The sequence below is a fragment of the Thermobia domestica genome, chromosome 8 (assembly GCF_964235325.1).
Source record: "Thermobia domestica chromosome 8, izTheDome1.hap1.1, whole genome shotgun sequence".
In the NCBI taxonomy this organism is placed as follows: Eukaryota; Metazoa; Arthropoda; class Insecta; order Zygentoma; family Lepismatidae; genus Thermobia; species Thermobia domestica.
The window spans coordinates 166,525,573-166,545,193 of NC_137461.1; the positions used below are offsets into that span (position 1 = coordinate 166,525,573).

The 19,621-nt window shown below is 34.9% G+C and overlaps 1 protein-coding gene and 1 long non-coding RNA gene across 5 annotated transcripts in view; one reads left to right on the forward strand and one right to left on the reverse strand.

The window, feature by feature from the left end:
- LOC145693339 (uncharacterized) overlaps window positions 1-19,621 on the forward strand; it is a 570,535-nt gene that overhangs the window by 522,941 nt on the left and 27,973 nt on the right. The gene's annotated exons all lie outside the window — the stretch shown is intronic.
- Window positions 1-19,621, reverse strand: part of Cap-D3 (Chromosome associated protein D3) — a 291,049-nt gene that overhangs the window by 217,946 nt on the left and 53,482 nt on the right. For all 4 annotated transcript variants that reach the window (XM_081769234.1, XM_081769236.1, XM_081769235.1 and 1 more), the window contains exons 4-8: window positions 18,643-18,796; window positions 15,168-15,407; window positions 12,650-12,836; window positions 8,955-9,174; window positions 2,077-2,365 (exon numbers count right to left, since the gene is read on the reverse strand). In XM_081769234.1, the coding sequence (XP_081625360.1) occupies window positions 2,077-2,365; window positions 8,955-9,174; window positions 12,650-12,836; window positions 15,168-15,407; window positions 18,643-18,796 (1,090 nt within the window). The remainder of the gene's footprint in view (window positions 1-2,076; window positions 2,366-8,954; window positions 9,175-12,649; window positions 12,837-15,167; window positions 15,408-18,642; window positions 18,797-19,621) is intronic.

Here is a 19,621-nt window from a genome sequence, read left to right on the forward strand (position 1 = left end):
TAATACTGGAAGAAAAAAATACTGGAGTAATGGCCAATATTGAAAATTATTTAGGAAAGCCACTTCAAAGAATAATTTGTCTGTTGCATACAAATGAACTTCCACTTAGACATTTAATACATGAAATCGATGGTAAGACTACGGGGCCAAATTTATACGAAGGACAAATTGGAATGGCTTTACAAAACTATGAGTCCTTACCACTTGTTGATTTTGAACCTGTAACTGTTCATTGGATTCAGAACTTCAGTGTTTTGAATTTAGGAAAGGATCAAAAATATCTTCTGAATATTTGTCAAGCTGTTTCGTTGGGCCATTGTTCTGCAAGTTTGGCCTATAAAAATCTTGGAAAGCTACATTAGGCGAGATGGGTGACAACTGCTAGTAGAATTTTGTGCCTTTACATTGGAACAGAGAATCCGTCAACAGAGCTCAAGATTATGGTTTCCTACATAATGAATATTTATGTTCCTGTATGGTTCTATATTAAAAGTGAACCATCATGCCCACAAGGAGCTAAACATTTATGGAAACTTATATCATTTTCTAGATCTATGGATTCAGTTCTAAATCACTCATAGATCCAGTGATAATGCGAAATGCACGGTAGTCATCCTGAGAATTCACTTCTGGCAATGATATCGGACACAGATACGAACATAAGAAGGCTCGGTTGGAGAAGAATTTTGAAATCAAGAACAATTATCCTTATCTGTCAATGTGAGAAAATTCAAAGTTCCTGAGGTCAAATTAGACGCAAAAGCCTACATTGATATGATAAACTGATCTGAATGTGTCTTGACGGAGCCACCACTAACACAATACCTATGCAAAAAGCAGGTGCAACATAACAAAAAAATTTCCGCAGTGGAAAGTGAAGAAATAAGTTTTCCTTACCACACTCAAGGAGTAGAGCGCATGATAAAATTAGTGACAGAAGCGGCCAGTTCTGTGTGTGGTGCATACGCTCGCCAAGACTTATTTTGGCAAACTTTAAAATCTCGGGAGTGGATACTACAGTTCACAAAATCAGAATACAGATTAAAAATGAGTAACTGAAAGTAAATAAGCTACAACATTTGAGAAACAGTAATCTGCAAATACAAAATCAAAGGTAAGTCCAGAAGTAGGAAGGAGAGCGGAACTCGAACTGCAGCCACCTTCTCGTGGTGAGTTCTGGATTATTTCCAATGCAATAAATTTACTTGGAAATAAGCTAAGAGCTGCAGGAACTACAATGTATCTCAGCGAGTTTATTGCAACTTTTAAAATGTTCTATGTTTTCCATAAAAACTTGAATACATTTCATTTTATTGATTTTTGACTCCATTGTGTCAGATACCTGACAAAAAATCACTAACATATTTAAATATTTCTTGCGGAATTTTTACAAATATACATTAACATACACGGGCACTGACTTTTCCGCCCGAAGTTCAGAGGGATGGCGGCACCTCAAAAAATTGAAGTAGAGTCTTGAAATCTTTTTTACATTATATTGGGAATGTCTGGAGAACAATTATTACTAAATAATTGGAACACAGTATAAAGTTCTAACTATTTCACTTACTGTCTTTGAAAATTTACGATTTCATCATTATTTTAAAAAAAAATTCAAGCTGATGGCGGCACCTCAAGAAATTGAGGTCTCGATGTAATTTTTTTTCTGTCTTATTAACCACATTTGACCAAAAATGGCCACTAAAAGAAATAAGATTTCGAAAAAAAAAAAAAAAAAAGTTTTTTCGATACACCCTAATGCACATACCTACTACCGTTGTTTTTTGTATAAACTTTCCATTGCATTACCAACCACTACCATCCTCCCCTACCCCACATAAAATGCGTGTGATTATGTTCGTGGCAATATTTATGATTAACGTTACATAAAATTATTACACTATTTCTTCAGAGCCATTTCAAAATCATCATATTATTTAACATACAATGACGTCTGCATTTTCAGCGACAGTTCTTGACACAGTATGTTTTATCAGATGTTACTCTAGGACATATATATTGACAAAGACAAACCAGAACAACAAAGACAAATAAAAAATACTTCGACCGACTTACCTCATAACCGTTGAAGTGAAAAATACTTTCTACAAAATGTTGATACATGATATTCGGTTGTTTCTTTAGAAGTCGTTCCGTTAAGTAAAAAGTTACCAAGTCCTGTATCAATCCACTGTTATCACACAATGTATGCATTATATGAAAGAAGAATCTTCCTTTCAGTTTAAGGTAATCTTCTTGCAATAAGAGTATAAGAAGTGTCAATGCATTCTCTCTTACATCTTCACTTTTGTCCTTAAGGCATGCTGACATCTGAGGCAGCAAAGGATCCACAAGAGTAGCATACCTGGATATAGAACAAATAATTTATGAACAACAAATAAATAAATAAATAAATAAATAATCATCGAATTTTCGTCAACAGTTCTGACGGTATTGCGAGGTAAGAAAACGGGAAAGTTTAGTAAGGAGAGTGTAATTCCAATTAACAGAATTTAATTCGTTCGAAACGCCAAATATAGAGATCAATATCAGAAAATAATAATAATAATAAAAAAATCAATTTTCAAAAAAGAAAATTTACTTAAATACAAATTGTATTCGGATCAACTTTCACACAAGATCAATTATCTTCATTATGCAATCAATGTGTCAGAGCTTCGGCAATTTGTCTCATGGAGTATCTCTCAGAACTTGCAATTTTCTCTATTTATAATATATATATATATATATATATATATATATATATATATATATATAGTTCGTCTAGGAACTTTTCTTATCAGCAGCAAAACGGCGGTCTGCCGCTAAGTCGGATGTTGTCACTATCACAAAGAGTTAGCCGCTTCATACTATCAAAACGAGAAACAAGTCGGACTGGCCTATTCTTCCCTTCAATAGTTTTCAGTGTTCCAAACCAATAAAAAAATATTTAAAATATGAATAAAATAAAATTCATTGGATTAAATTTGAGTTTAGAGTTTCGTTCAGCAGTGAGATTGTATGAGATGTGGACTTACAGCTTAATATGGAATCCGTATCATAAGAGTTCCTGCCAGAAATTGAACCCGGGTGTCTCACGCCAAGGCGCGTATGCTACCCACATCCTTCGTGGCTAAGCAGTTAGAGTACGCGCCTTTGGCGTGGCAGATCTGGGTTCGATTCCCGGTGGGAGCTCATATGGTTCGGATTCCACGTTAATCAGTAGGTCCACATCTCATATAGCCTCGCTGCTGAATACGACGTTAACTCAAAATCAAACCAATCAACTCATGCTATCCACATAGCCACGAGGGAGCTCAATAACCCATTCAAAGAAGTATTTTCTCTTGTATTATTATTATTATTATTATTATTATTATTATTATTATTATTATTATTATTATTATTATTTCCTGTTGAAGTCCTTTGTGCAACTTGGAATCAATCTCACATAAAGCACTACATCACAACTGGTTGAATATTAAAATTGAAATTTTAATTCACATAAATGGATAAATTAAGCAATTTCAATTTACCACTTTCAGAGTTTAAAGCACGCTTCGCTTTCGCTTTCTGATGAGGACTGTATTTTATGACGATCACAATTTTGCAAGACAAGATAACTTAGTTTTCTTACTTTTCAGTTCCCCCCCCCCTTTTTTTTTCTATAAAAATGTTAAGATTTGGGATCACACATGGAACATTCTGTATGTAATCATAATTCATTTCCGATATATCTGTACTAGGAGCGAGGAGGCTTGAACCGCGTTAGCCACCAGCCTACCGCCATATAGTGCAAACAAACGTCAGTTAATGCACTGAAAATACCCGAGATGGGAAGATATTCGATTTCAAAGTGTGCTGCTTATTCCTTCATGTCGCTCATGGAGAAAACGCAAAGGCTTGGATCGGGAGTATAGAAGCTTTGCTCTACTCGATAACATTTATATAGTTATAATAGTTCAGATCAGTCAGAAGTTGCAATGACACGAAACACAACTGGCAAACGATTCATTCACAATGGTAATTAAGGATTTTATATTATGACATGGCATGTAGTATATTTACTGTAACACTATTGTCGTAAGGGCAGTTGTCAAAAATATAAGCTTATGAACTACCATCTTTCACTATTGCAACAGCCGTGTACAATAATCATTGCGTAATGCATTATAAAAATGTTCAACTTCACGACTAAAGCACTCATTTACACTAAAGCACTAAACAACTTTTTTCTTTTGAAAATAACAGCATTCGCATTTCTGACCGATTTATATATGAAACAGAGGACATTCATTATTTTTGCAGGACACTACCACACCTGCAATTTGTACGGTAGTGAATTCATCCTTGTAAAACTCCTTTTCCTCCACCGATCATGTTCAGTACGATGGCCCTGACGATGATCAACTGCATGACATCGGAGCTTCCATTGAAGGAGGCTTCTATTCAGCAAAGCCCAGTCGTCCTTCGCCATTTGTCACCTGCTAGGTAGACGTTCACATGCCACTCTCCGCTGAGTGACTGTGTTGGTTAGGATTTAGGATTTAGATTTCTGGACTTTCGGCACCTAAGGTCATTTAGCCCGTCATGTTTGAGGGATGACGTCCCTCGGCGAGCACACTATCCGGGGAAAGGGAAGTAAGTAAGAGGCCGGGGACCTATACGTTAGGTACCATCTCGACATTTGGATGGTGTGGATGAGGAAAACCCAGGAAAACCTCATTCAGGGTGGCTGGTTTGAAAAAGCGTTTTACACTTTTTCGACCGAGTGCCTCAATCGGGAATCGAACCCGAGACCGCTCGCACCGAAGGCGAGAGCGTTAGCGCGATGTGTGTTGGTGTTAATATGGACTTGGGGTTTGTGGTCATTTGCAGACCTAACTCTTGTCAGATAATTCGATTAATTATAGCTAGTAACCGTCGGACATGTGCTGTTATTTTACGCTGCTGTGGTGGATCACATATTATTGTACTTCAGCAATGAGGTCTCAAGTGCGTTGGGAGTTGGTTGCTTCTTCTGAGGTTTTTTACCATGGTTGTTCCCTTCAAAATTGGATGCATATTACGATGGACTGCTGCATATATCCCCTTATTAGACATTGCGAATCCCTGCATTTACATTGTTTTCTAATTTGGCTATAGCTATAGTCTAAGTCGGAAAGTGTTACTATGTAACCCTTTTAAACGAATGCATTTTTAGGAGGAATGATGAACGCAAAGACACTTACTTTTTCCTAGCTTGTAGATAACAGTCTGCTTCACCTGTGGCGTGTACGATATACTAGTACTAGGACACACAGAGTGTCTCTGGCGGCACCTACAATTCGCTGGAAGGATGAAACGGCCTTCTGTATAACATTACATTCTCTTGGAAATAACTTGTGCAAGAAATAGATGTAAGTTGACCAGGTCATTATTTCACTGTCATTGTAAAGTTTTCTTTCGAAACCTTTCCACGAAGATTTTAGTTTCCCATCATCACCATTTTAACTTTTTCTTTAATATTGTGTTAATAGTAACAAACAGATACCGTATTACATTTAAATAAAATTGTTAATTATTTATTTTATTTTAATTTTTTTATTTATTTTATTTTATTTTATTTTTTATTTTTTATTTTTTTTTATTTAAGAGATAATTCTGTGTTACGCTAGCTTATCTAGTTTTTAAGGAAAACAAATGCCATAAATTGACAATAACGTACGAACCTTTACGATTTACTTCATTTAAAAGTAATTTTCACAGTTAATTTTATATGAAACTACGAGTCATTGTAACGTATTTTAAAATACGCCCGAACGCAATTGGGTCAATCCATACGAAGTGGTCCAGAGGTGGTTGCTCGACCATCTACGAAATTTATAAAAATTTGATTGTGATGAACCTTGTGTATGAGAAGGTCAATAACATTCACGTTGTCCTATGTACAAGTGTTCCTAAATGGTGGCCATCTTTGTTGTCGGTGGAGTGCCGATTTTTGCATTTGAAAGCGTTTACGAAAATTACAGTTGCTCAGGATGTACGAAACAGACGAACACCAAATAAAAATGAATGTTTACAGGAAAGACTGAGGTACATGGGGAATATAAACTTTTGCGTCTAAATAAATATACAGGGTTGCAAACCAAAAGATGAAATCACCAGAAAAACTACAGAAAATTACACTTTTAAAGAGGCTGTATTTTGGGATGGCATAAAGTAGGGGGTTCATAAGTTTTGTGCTGAATACTACTGCATGTAAAGAGTCTGCAGAAATATCCACAGCTATGATATTACGGGCACTGTAGATTTATGGGGGTCCGAAAGTTGAAGTTTGTGATTTTCATGCCATTTTTGGGGCGTAATATCTCAGGTCGGCAAAGTGCTAAAAATTACTGCCTAGGCCACAAAGTAATTCTGTATATGAATAAACTATTGCAAAAAATCATGACTGATATCATATGAAAAAAAAGTGAGGACATGGTAAAAACGCGAAGAAAGCACGTGCGTGACGATGGCTGTAGCCCGGAAAAAATTAAATGTTTGGATATGTTTCATGCTAGATCTAAAAAACTACGCATGGTGCAGCAATTAGGCCCACTTTTGTTTGTGTTCAGTTGTGTAAAAGCTTGCGAGTGGCGTTTGTTTCATCTTTCTAGCTCTATGATCATTGCCACGTCTATATGGTAAGGGGGTTAGCTCCCCCTTGCACCCACGATACACACTGTCGAACTGGACCGCAGTATTAAGGCATTTAATGTATCAGCAAAGTATCATTGAAATCCAATCACAGTTACGAAAGTTAATAAGTTCACAAAGTTGCGTTGAATAGGATAGACTAGTCTTTGACTAGCTTGGGACTCCGCATCCAGACACCCGCGTTTGCTCGGTCTGCGGCATTGAACCTCTAAAACCTTCAATTCTACCAAATTTCAAGTTTGTTTTCTTATTTCAACTATCTAAAAGATTAAGATTTTGTATCAGAAGAAAACATTCATTTAAATAACATGGGAATTACTTCATAGCCAGAATAGATACCTTAAAAACTAAAAATATCTACTTTTGGCAATTTTCCTGTGGGTTAGTCCCGGCAGTCTACAATCATGCAAAATTTCATCATTCTAATCCTGCCGGAAATGCCTAAACATTTTGGGGTGTAGAAGATGTCCCATATAAATAACATTGGGAAGACTTTTCAGTTCCCTATAAAACCTCTCTACGATTGAACTATTTTATTTTCAGTGATTTACTTAAGTAACGCTAACGGAAACGTACAAGCACATCGAATTTCAATTTTTTATTCCAATTCCAAGTACCTAAAATATGAGTCCATTATAAGTCCAAAAAAGGGCTCATTTAAGCAAGACAGAGAATTTCTTCACCCCCCCCCCCCTCCTTAGACACCCTAAAAATTAAAAATATTAACTTTTGGCAATTTTCCTGTGGGTTAGTACTTGAAAGATACAATCATACTAATTCTCAACTTTCCACGTCAACCGTAAGTACCCCTTTATTTTAGGTCAGTTCATGTAGTTTTATATATAGTTAGGATAGATGTAACGCAACCTTGTGAACACACAAACTTCCGTACCTGGGATTGGATTTCAATGCTACTTTACTGATACATTAAGTGTCTTAATACCGCGGTCCAGTTCGACTATGGGTGTGGTGAGTGCAAGGGGGAGCTAACCTCCTTACCGGATAGACAATGATCATGGAGCTAGAAAGATGGAACAAACGCCACTCGGAAGCTTTTGCACAACTGAACACAAACCTAATTGCTGCACCGTGCATACCTTTTGAGATCTAGCATGAAACATATCCAAACATTTAAATTTTTCCGGGCCACGACCATCGTCACGCAAGTGCTTTCAAGTGTTTACCATCTCCTCACTATTTTTTCCATATATCACTCATGATTTATATATATATATATATATATATATATAGTTTAGTCACATACATAATTACTTTGTGGCACAAGCAGCAATTTTTAGCACTTGGCCCTCCTGAGATATTACGCCCCAAAAATGGCATGAAAATCACAAACTTCAACTTTCGGACCCCCATAAATCTACGGTGCCACTAGTATCATAGCCGTCGTTATTTCTGCAGACTCTTTACATGCAATAGTATTCAGCACAAAACTTATGAACCTCCTACTTTATACCATCCCAAAATACAGCCTCTTTAAAAGTGTAATTTTCTGTAGTTTTACTGGTGATTTCATCTTTTGGTTTGCAGCCCTGTATATATTTAGACGCAAAAGTTTATATTCTCCGTGTACCTCAGTCTCTTCTGTAAACATTCGTTTTTATTTGGTGTTCGTCTGATTCGTACATCCTGAGCAACTGAAATTTTCGTAAACGCTTTCAAGTGCAAAAATTGGCACTCCACCGACAACAAAGATGGCCGCCATTTAAGAACAACATTTGCACATACGAAAACGTGACGTTATTGTTCTTCTCATACACACGGTTCGTCACACTGAAATTTTTACAATTTTCGGAGATGGTCGAGCAACCATTTTTACCATTTTTGGACCACTTCACATGGATTGACCCAATTACCACATCTAGAAGGCAATCATTACTTTTTGCCTGATTCAAATTGACATTCCGGCAATAAGTACTGTAGTTAGTGAACTTGAATTCAAGTCATATTTAATAAGCCAATCAGATTTTTTCTTTTTTGATTCAGTATCTTAGATATATTCTATTTTATGTACGAAATGAATGATGATCTTAAGTAATACAGCATCTAAACAGAACTTTGAGCTAGAAAATTGATAATCGACTTTGAACTCAACAATTCACACTAACACTTTTAGACTGAACTTTATTTGAAAGTATGAAAATTTTTATGAAGTATGAATACAAAATTATTCCTTATTTTAACCCTATATAAAAGCAAGACAACAAGGCATTACTTTTAACAACGAATGTCAAAGATCATAAGTTTATCTTACATACCTGACGCACATGTCTGAGAGAGTGGTCATAATGTTGATTTTCATTGCAGCATCAACTCCTTTATCAAGAAGTTTACCTAAAGCAGGAACTATCCTTTTAGCCATATCTTCATCTGGTATACACAGTTTTCCCAACGTTACAATTGCAGATGCCTGTATCCTCAAGGGAGGTACAAAAGAGCATCGTATTACCTGACTGTTTGGAATAATATCTGCCGTGCCTACAAACAAATAAAGATGCGTAGTTGCAATGAACGAACTTCCAATCAGGCACAGAATACAATTACAGGAGGAAAAAAAAAAAAAAAAACATATTTTTGTATACTATACTAATTTCTGGCGCTTGCCTTTGTTGAATTAACCATTGGTTCAACTGCAGCGAGAAGACGTTAGATTGAAAGAAATTATCAAGAGGCTGGAAAATAGGAACCTGGTAATGGATATTAGTTGAAGGATAAGGTTTATTAAAAGAGGAAAAGCTATTTCTGAAAGCCTACAACAAACTATTATTGAATATTTCCACAATGAAATTGTCGGAGGTTGTCACAAGAGATTTCTTAAATCTGTTAGCAACATTACATCTAGATTTACCTTGCGTGGAATGACTGAACACATCCGTGCGTACGTAAGAGAGTGTGATACATCTCAGGGGAGTAGGAATAGGAATACCAAATCAGCTGAAGAATACTGCGCTCCTGTTGTCACACTCTCCTTAACGTTTGGTATTTAGCCAAATAACGTTTGGTGCTTAGATGTAGCAGGGAGGTGGCCTACTAGTTATGCATATATTAGTAATCATGAATGCTGCTAGTCTGTTTATACTTGTATTTTTAGAGCCACTCAGAAAAGTTCTTCAAAAACAATTTGCGATAGATTTAATAAATTGTTCTATTCGAATATGGATTTTGTAGTAGGGTCATTCTGATAGCGTTAATTATTTTTGTAGCGATTACTTCAAACATTGTTGGTCAGTGTAGGAGTGAAGGATATTAAGACCTCTCCCTATAATCCCTCTGGTAATATTACAAAGAAAAAAAGGGGGGGGATTCGTAGTGTTAAGGCTATATTGAAATCTTATGTTAACAGATGTCAAAGGAAATGGGCCCAATTGATAGATCAAGTATAATTTCTATTAACGCAAGTCAAAGTAGTCCGATAAGGAAAACCTTCAGCGAAATTTCCTGGCAAGAAGAATGTTTACTTAACTGGATGTAAAGTGGATTTGTGATCTTGAGATTCTGGAAAATGAAGCCACCAAGGAACAACTTGCTGAAACAGTCGCTAGAAGTATTGATAAGTCCAGAAGAACACACGGAACCTTATATAATAATTAATGAATTCCGGCTAAGTTAAATTTTAGGTAACTAATACTTGTTAAGAAAACTATTCACGTTTCTCTACAAAATAACTTTAATCCTAAGTTCGCAACCCAATTTGCGAGACCGTATGAAACTTTAAATTATCTAACACCAAATACTGTTTGGCTAGAATTAGCAGAAGATTCTAATGTTCGAATAAAATGGCATAAAATGTTTATTAAGATGTATATCGTATAAGGTACTGTTGTAACAAATGTGACTTAATGTAGTCTTGCGTAGCTTAGACCTAAGTTAAAATTTTATTGTTATTTACATTTGTAAATGTATACATGAGATTTGAATCCTTCTGTGCTATCAATAAATTTCTTCTTTCGTAGAATTTTTTGCGGGATAGGGGGTGCTTTAATTTTACATGCAGCGAAACTTATTGATTCCGTGCAATTATTACGAGTTAAGAAATAAATTGTAGGTTTATGCTTTTTAAAATCCCGTTACGGTTATGCCAAGACAGCTGCTTGGAACCAGTTGTTTCATTCCTGCTAGCTCTTGTCGGGTCTCGACCTTATACCCATGCTCCTCAAGGATACATACGTACATCTGTTACTTGACATAAGCAGCGACCTATCTGCTTGCTATCAATGAATACTTTAATATAGTGTGTTAACAGGTAACGGGGAAGGCAGCTCGTGTTTTTTTGTGTTTCTCAAATTACATGTATTTTAATACAAATAAGTCTTAAAACTTGCAAAGATTAAAGAGAATATAGTAACTTTAGTTAAAAAAGCAAATGAAGATATTTTCTATTTTTGACATTTCAAAACACAAGAAGATTTGCTGCTGTTAATATATATATATATATATATATATATATATATATATATATATATATATATATATAGGGTGTCCCAAAAAGTCCCCTGACAGGATAACTTTGTTATCATCAGAGTTACAACAAAACGTAAGAGGGAAACCGCCTTCAAATATGTTGTTTTCAATCTAAAGTGAAGGAATTTTTTAAATCGGACGAGTCGTTTGGGCTGTACACTCTTTATTTGCCCAATGTTAAATGAAAATGCAACGTTGCCATTTACCGGGACCCACAACGTAAGTGAATGAAGTTACTGTGTGACATGGGGGCTGCCCATCGACATGTTAGCGTAAAAGATAGTAACTTCATTCACTTATGTTGTGGGTCCCGGTAAATGGCAACGTTTATATAAAGGGCGGGGAAAATGTTCGGAAGTCGTGATCGTAATTTTTTAATGTTCTTTGGACGAATTAACAAAAGACATCGTTTTTCAATTTTTGTTCAGTGTATTGGTACTAATAATAGTAGTATCCTTATTATAGTATATCTTGGAATATGTTTCTTCTCCGTTGACAAGAAAAGGGAGAATGAAACATTTATTTTTCAAGTATTGTTTCTTACGCAAGTGTGTTACTCATGTCGAGTCCTGTTTTTCTTCTATTAAAGGAGCGTATTACGAGACTATTTAATAAAACTGAATATATGATTCATACGAAGTACTTTTGGTCAAATGAGACAGAAAGAGTATTGCACTGTACCGGTGAGGTACTGGTGTCGATTCCGTAAGGTTACTTGATGCTATATTCCTTTACATACATCTTGTTATACATATATTAAGAAATATTTCTAATTGATTACTTGGTTTGACTACTTTGTCTTTATTAAGGAAATGGGCATCTGATATTTTCAAACAGGTCACAGTCTTGTTTTACGTAAGATTTCATTGGAAGAATTCTAAGTGGCATATACATACGTATTTTTGATGCTTTTGCTCATATTGTTCTATACTAACAATTGCTGTTTACCGTTGTACCTTTCTATGAACACGCATATTAACTTTTGAAACTAAACTGCACAATTCTGATAAGATTATAATTCTTTTGTATGGGATTAAAGAACGGCTAACGCATATAGCACACAATCAACACTAAAATAAATTTTGAGCGCCTTGATTGTTTCAGCAATATTTTGAAAACGTAATGATTTCAAGATAACGTAACTGAGAATTTACATGATGATGAGATCTACATGAGAAGCAATTTCAGTGTTTTACTTTTACATATAAGAATTCATAAATGCAAATTTTTACGTCTCCAGCTGAACAAAGTGTTATTTGCTATTGGCCTCAGTCTGATTCATCTGACGAGCTTCCGGTTTGCTGGTAACGTAAAGTGAGATTTTCTTTAAACAGCTCGGTGATAACAAAGGAAAATGTAAAATTGTTTCAATACATCTCTTACACATTAATAACTTTACTAGCCTTCAAATGAAAGAAAACTGTCAAACTCAAAATTAAATGTACATTCTCATTGCGCTTGATAAATACAACAGACAATTAAAGATACTCACCAGCTACAGAATGTTCTTGAAAAAGCATGCACTGCAAAATTAAGAAAGTTTTTCGTTCAACTTTTTCTGGACAAAGTTCAGCTGCTTCACCGAGCGTAAAAAGACGCCGGTAAAATGCTTCTTCTTCCTTCAAAATTGTATTGTTGTCACTATTCAGGATATGATGTGACAAGTAGTCTTCTGAAAGCTTTAATGTTAAGAAAATGAGTGATTATTAACATTTGATTCTGCATTTAAACCTCATACATTGTTAGTCAAAGAGCAAGCACAACTGCGAAAAACATAATAATCTGATCGATTCATTGAAAAATGTGATTACCTTGGATACACGAGAATAATAAACTAAACTTTTGCCGGCATCTAAGATTTAAGATTTGTTAAATCAATTGGAAAGAAACAACTGTTACTACAACAGATTAAAACGTACTAACTTTGTGACGGAAAAGATTTGCTTTCAGATCAGTAATCACCTACTGGTCAGTGTTTCCTCTAGATCTCACCAAGAGTATGGTGAGACGTAATTGGCTCCGGTCATTTTTCTGTCTTCCATTAGACCACACGGACCATTCTATTGCAGCAAACACTTTTTGTTTTTTTCGTTCCATAATTATGCATCGAGGCTAACAAAGACGTGCAATTTATTCACGTAACTTATTTAACTTATTTAACATCAATCATGCTACCACCCAGGAATGTAAAATAATAATGAGAGGAAAACAAATTACAAGGATGACGTATTTAGCGATGGAAATGGAGATATTTTTATACATATCTCACCACATATGTTCAAAAGTGATCTGATACGTTGCCTTCACCAGAGCCTGGGAATGGAATTTCACGGATATAGAGTGTATTTAAAGAATAACTAAGATAGGGATGATCTGAAATTAATATATGTTTAATTACTATTATTTTCAGTTGTTGCACCGATGAACTTACATAACCTTAACTGATCGTTTATTGTTGGCATTTAGCTAATTCAGTGTTGTCAGGTACCTGAATGCTATGGAATGTAAACTTAAAAACACTTAATTGTGAATAACATTACTGTTAACTTCTGTTATGTATTATTTAATGAAAATAAATTTTCTTATTTCGAACATTATTCGGCTATTCTATGTGTAATCAAATATACATATGCTGAACCTATAATTATTTATTAAAATTCCTACTTAGGTTTCCTTCGTCTGAAATGAGCAGAAGATTTTTATTATTTACTTATTTTGGTAAGCATATGGCAATATTCAGATGTATTTCTTTCAATCTGCGACTTGGCTTTGTGTAACTTTGTGATTTGTTACAGCTATCAATAGATGTCATATGCATTTGAATCTCGTTAACATTCTTTGATCCGTGTGTGATATGTTCAGTAACGTCTATATTCATATTACTAAACTTACAAGTAACATTTTAAAATTTCTGTTATATCTCTTTGCCAGTTTTGCATCTTATTGAAGATTTAACACACTAATAGAAATTTTTATATTTACTTTTACATTTAAATTTTAAAATATGTTCCTTAACTTATGCAATATTTTAGGGAGTCGAAGGTTTAAAATTCATTTAATTCTCCATCGGTTTCAACTCTATCTGATTGGTGAAGACCAATTTCTGTGCTTTCTACTCACGCTCTCTTTCAGTATTGATAATTTAATTTGCCTGAAGTGAAAATGTTCTGAATTTCTGCTTTTAGGTCTTCTTTCAGTAAAATGACTATGCTTTAATAATACATTTTTCAATATATTTGCTTTCGTTCCTGTGAACATAGTCATTCAATGTGTATGTATTGACTCCTAGAGACGCATTAAAAAACTAGTATTACTCTTATGAATACTTATATCTAAATAGTTCAGGGAGACATCTATTATTTTTCATGAATTTTATGAGCTGTACTTGCAAGGTTTACACTCAAACTCTGATCTTATTTTCTCTGTCCCGCGACACCACGAATACTATCATAGGTTTAGAGAAAAATAACTTTTTAATCGGTCTCTATCATCCCAACGATCCACTTTTTCTTGTTAAATCTAGTATAAGCTTACTCGTTTACCTGTAAATACTTATTATTAGTCAAATTCCGTGTATTAGTGTACAATAAAACACGAATACCAAGCAATAATTATACATTATATCTTTAATATCTATTAAGATATCATTACTTATCAATACCTATAGTAACGAAATCACTCCCCTTCCCTACATTCTAACTGACCAGCCTCCTGCCCTGTAGGTTTTTACCGAACTTTCTCTCTTTACTTTCTACTTGGCAATAACATCACGTTATTTTATGAATCATGAGATGAAGTTAGTTTTGACGTAGTCAAACATTTCTTTACTTCTTCATCTCATACTTTCTTCTCACGCTCACGAAGCACAGTGAAACTTCTACTTTTTCTTTCTTTGTAGTTATGCGTTAATATTTACAACTATCTGCTGTAATACATCTATGTATGATTTGAAAAACCTCAGTTCAAAGCAACCTTCTTTCCTCAGAAGAGATAAAAATATTAAGCAATACCTTTATCAAATCTGCGCACCACAATGAAATTTCATGTTCTTCTCTCTCTTTCGTTTCAGCATTTGTTTTTGAAATCAGAATCAGAATCTCTATAGCCGTACATATCAGTTCTGAAGGAAATATAAACTTCTTTAAAGCTATCAACAGATCATCTCGAATTTGTGTTTGAACTTCTTTCGGAAACTCATTTACACACGCAAGGAGTACTTGAAAGATCAGGGAAGGTGTACCAGGAGTAACCTGAAAGTAGAATTGACTACATAATAAACATGGTTGCGATTTTAATTATGCTAACGTACAAATAAACACTAAAATATTATTTTTTTCAAAGTTAAAAGAAAACACACATATAAGGAAAGGACAGACTATTAATTGATTAAATATTGTCTATAAATTTTGCTCTTTGAGAAACTCCTTATTGAATATACTCTCACAAGTTACATCTTGTTAAGATAAGTTAAAGATCAATCAAATACACATGGTGCATCTGCTAATTTATTATCTAAAAATAAAGTCAGTTTGTAAACTGCATTAACATGTACATATCATAATTGACCACCACTGGGGGATGGTGTTGACAAGGAAGGGCGGGCCAGATCAAACCTACTTATAACACTCCGACATAAAGAGCGGCCTTCGATATAATGGCCCTATTGATAAATATAATGCGAGTATGCCAGATTCACGGATTCAAACTGACTAGTACAGAGGGATAGGGGAGAGGTTATCGATCAGTTTATAAACTGCATAATCACGCAAAAAGTTGTTTATCGTAACGATCAATCTTGGAACGATGACGGGTTATCAGTGGTAGCAGGTTATATTATACCAGTGCTTTTACTCAGAGAAAAAAATAATGAATTCTTTAATTTAACGATCCATTTTTTGTACTCTGTAGGCTAAAAGAACCTTTAAGCCTGCTGAAAAATAGCAGCATGTATCTTCCAATTCATATAAACGCTCTTTTTTTTTAATGTTTATGTGTCTTTTTATTAACTTATTTGGTACATTTAAGATGAAACAAAGAAAAAGAAATCGTAATAATCTAAACCCGATTGACTTGGCAGAAAAGAGCATCTAAGTGAGAGGTTTAGCTCATGTCACCATGAACCTTCAGGTTCCTTACTCAGTCTTATATTGCTTTCTTTTCGTTATTACATATTAGGAAAAAAAAAAAATAGTTTAGCTAATGTACATCCATGTGCAGAAAAAATAAGTGCATACCGTAGTTCATGATCTTTTGCAATTATTACATTTTTCCTTGTGCCTTTGGTTAAAGTTGAGTGATCAGTAAGTGGAGATGATACAAGGCATTCACTGTGTGAAAATGTTCCCGACAAGTATTACAAAACAACAAAAACATATGCAAAAATAAATAAATAAATAAATAAATAAATAAATAAGTAAAATTGAGCTCTATTGAGTGTACCTTGGAAATCATGCTTTCGAAGGCTTTTTAAGGCAACGGAAGCAAAGAAATCGCGAAACAGGTTTATAATTCAGTAAAGGAATTGGGCCAAGAATGTTCCATTTTTTAAATTTAATTATTGGTTATATTGTATCCCAAACATACACTAATGTTAAAAACTTAAGAACGAGATAGATAAGTAATATAAAATTACGTAGTCGATGGAAATGAATAAAAGCCCGGCAGCATGTTGTCAGAAGTCACGGGGTGCAAAATGTTGCATAGTGTGACGTCAGCATGTCCGTAGCGTCCAATGAATGCCTGTCCAACACGAAGCAGTCGAATAAAAGGAACGAGACAATATGTCAGTCAGAGAGTTGTTAAGGTGCGTGGTGATAGTGTTACTTATAACAATATGATCCGAAAACATTTGGATGACTTCGCACAGGGAAGAATGGTCAGGAAACAGGAATAACGAAATGTGACGAGTGTGGCCTAAGAGTTTGGTATTGCCTACAATATTGTTTCACGAGCAAGGGGAGCATTCCGAACCACATACAATGATTGTTGTGTGGAGAAGTGGTGGTCAATCACGGACAGATAACAATAACTACATTGTACAACATGCAAAAGGGACCGACGTCAAACAGCTGGTGTAATTACAAATACATTTATTTAACAGATCTCATGCTCCACAGTGGCACGCTGACTTTCCGGCAGCCATTACTTTGTGTTCCGGTGACACCAACATATTAGCGGCATTGTTTGTGATGATGTCAAACATCAGGATTTAACCGAAGAGAGGTGGAATCGCGGACTCAGTTTGTGTAGTAATTCTGTACGTTCATTCATCTGGCGGGGTGGGAACAGACAATGAACCGAGGAATATTGTCAAACATGATCATTTTGGAGTCCGGTGTTCTTGTGTGGAGAGGCGTAATGTAGCACAAGCACACTGGTCTCCCAATTTTTGAACGCAATACACTAATGGTCAAGGTTATTGTAATACTGTACTCTTTCCTCACGTGCATCTTTTCAGAGATGGAGTCGGCACCAACTACTACTTTATGAATGCTAATGCGCAACTGCATCCAACAGTGCAGGCGGCGGAGCATGCATTCCATTAGCATTTTCTGCTGCCCAAATAACATTTTTCTTCTTATAATTATTTAAATTAATTCGTACGTATTAAGTATCAATAGGCACAGAACACTAAATGACAAAAACTAACAGAACTAGCGTACTTCTTATTCCAACATACGGTTTGCCGGATGGCTCCTTTACCCAATTAAGCCATCAGTGACACGACTATTTTTTCTTTCTTTTCCAGTTTTTTCTCGAACGATATATGACTGGTTGTCTGCTGGCAATCAGCAGAATTAGAAGTAATTCAACAACAATGAAATATATCAGCTGAAAACATTGTAATGTAACAAATAAATCAGATCTTTCTGTTAATTCTATTATTTTTTCTTTATAACTTTTGTTACTTCAATACTCAACAATTGGCATTTTCTGCTGCCCAAATAACATTTTTCTTCTTATAATTATTTAAATTAATTCGTACGTATTAAGTATCAATAGGCACAGAACACTAAATGACAAAAACTAACAGAACTAGCGTACTTCTTATTCCAACATACGGTTTGCCGGATGGCTCCTTTACCCAATTAAGCCATCAGTGACACGACTATTTTTTCTTTCTTTTCCAGTTTTTTCTCGAACGATATATGACTGGTTGTCTGCTGGCAATCAGCAGAATTAGAAGTAATTCAACAACAATGAAATATTTCAGCTGAGAACATTCTAATGTAATAAATAAATCAAATCTTTCTTGTTAATTCTATTATTTTTTCTTTATAACTTTTGTTACTTCAATACTCAACATTCCATTAATTACGAATTATAATAAAAGTTAAGTTCTGTTTGCTTTTCCATTTGTTTTCATCAGCAGTAAATTACGAAAAAAAAAATATACCTGACCATCTAATACGTTAAAAAATCTTTACATACATATCCAACAATTAAAACAAAACAATAACATTTATATCCAACGAATTAACTTACATGCTTGGAGAGTCTAATGATGTTCCGAAAATGGACCAATATAAATCCCGGGTCTTTCGTCGTTACGTATTTAGACAATAATGATAACAAAAACCAAGCAGACACGTTATGTTCGGTTCCAATATGAGTTTTCAATATCTGCACCAGCTGCGGTCTGAAATGCAAGACAAGAAGGTAAGAATTTTAACACACTACACATTATACATACATATTATACATATATTTTGGAGGGAGAAATTTACCTGTGATAAAATTAGCTCTCCCTTGCCCTCCTGGGGGTGGAGTGGGGCGAAACTGAAAAATTAAATGGGGACCCCAATATTTTCTTGCAGATTCGGGTTCTACGGGAGAAAATAAGTAAATTTTATTTGAAACATTTTTTCGACTCTTGATAGATGGTAATGGAATCAGCGAAAACTATTTTCATTACGGTCTCTTCAATTGACAGCAACCAAGTTTCATTCTAGAATAAATCTGCGTAAACAGTATCAATCTTTTGTCTTAAATGTCCTCTCAACTCATGGTAGGTGGCGTGAAAGATTGCTCTGCATTCTGATAATTCAAATGTGGCAGTACAATCAGGTGCAGCTTGCAGAGGTAATCATAGTCGATTACGAAACATTTTATCGGCTGCATCTCTCCGCAGTCCGCACCTACAATACTTTAGAGGCAATACGGTTTTTATTTTAATATTTGATACTCACTTCTTTGATAACGTATGTGATTGATAACGAGAAAAATATTAATCTAATTGGTAATCATGAAATAAAGGTGTTGTTTTATTAGTCCCTTTATTTGCTTAATTTTCTGTTACTTTTAAAATGTACTTTCTTTTACATTTTGGATACTGCTGAAAACTAATTTCTACTTCCCTGCGGCAGCCAGGAGATGGGGAAATAAAAGTGCAGCGTTTTTTTGGAAATAGGATGCTGATTTAACAAGCGCTACGTAGGAGGGAATGAGGGATGAAGGACTTGTT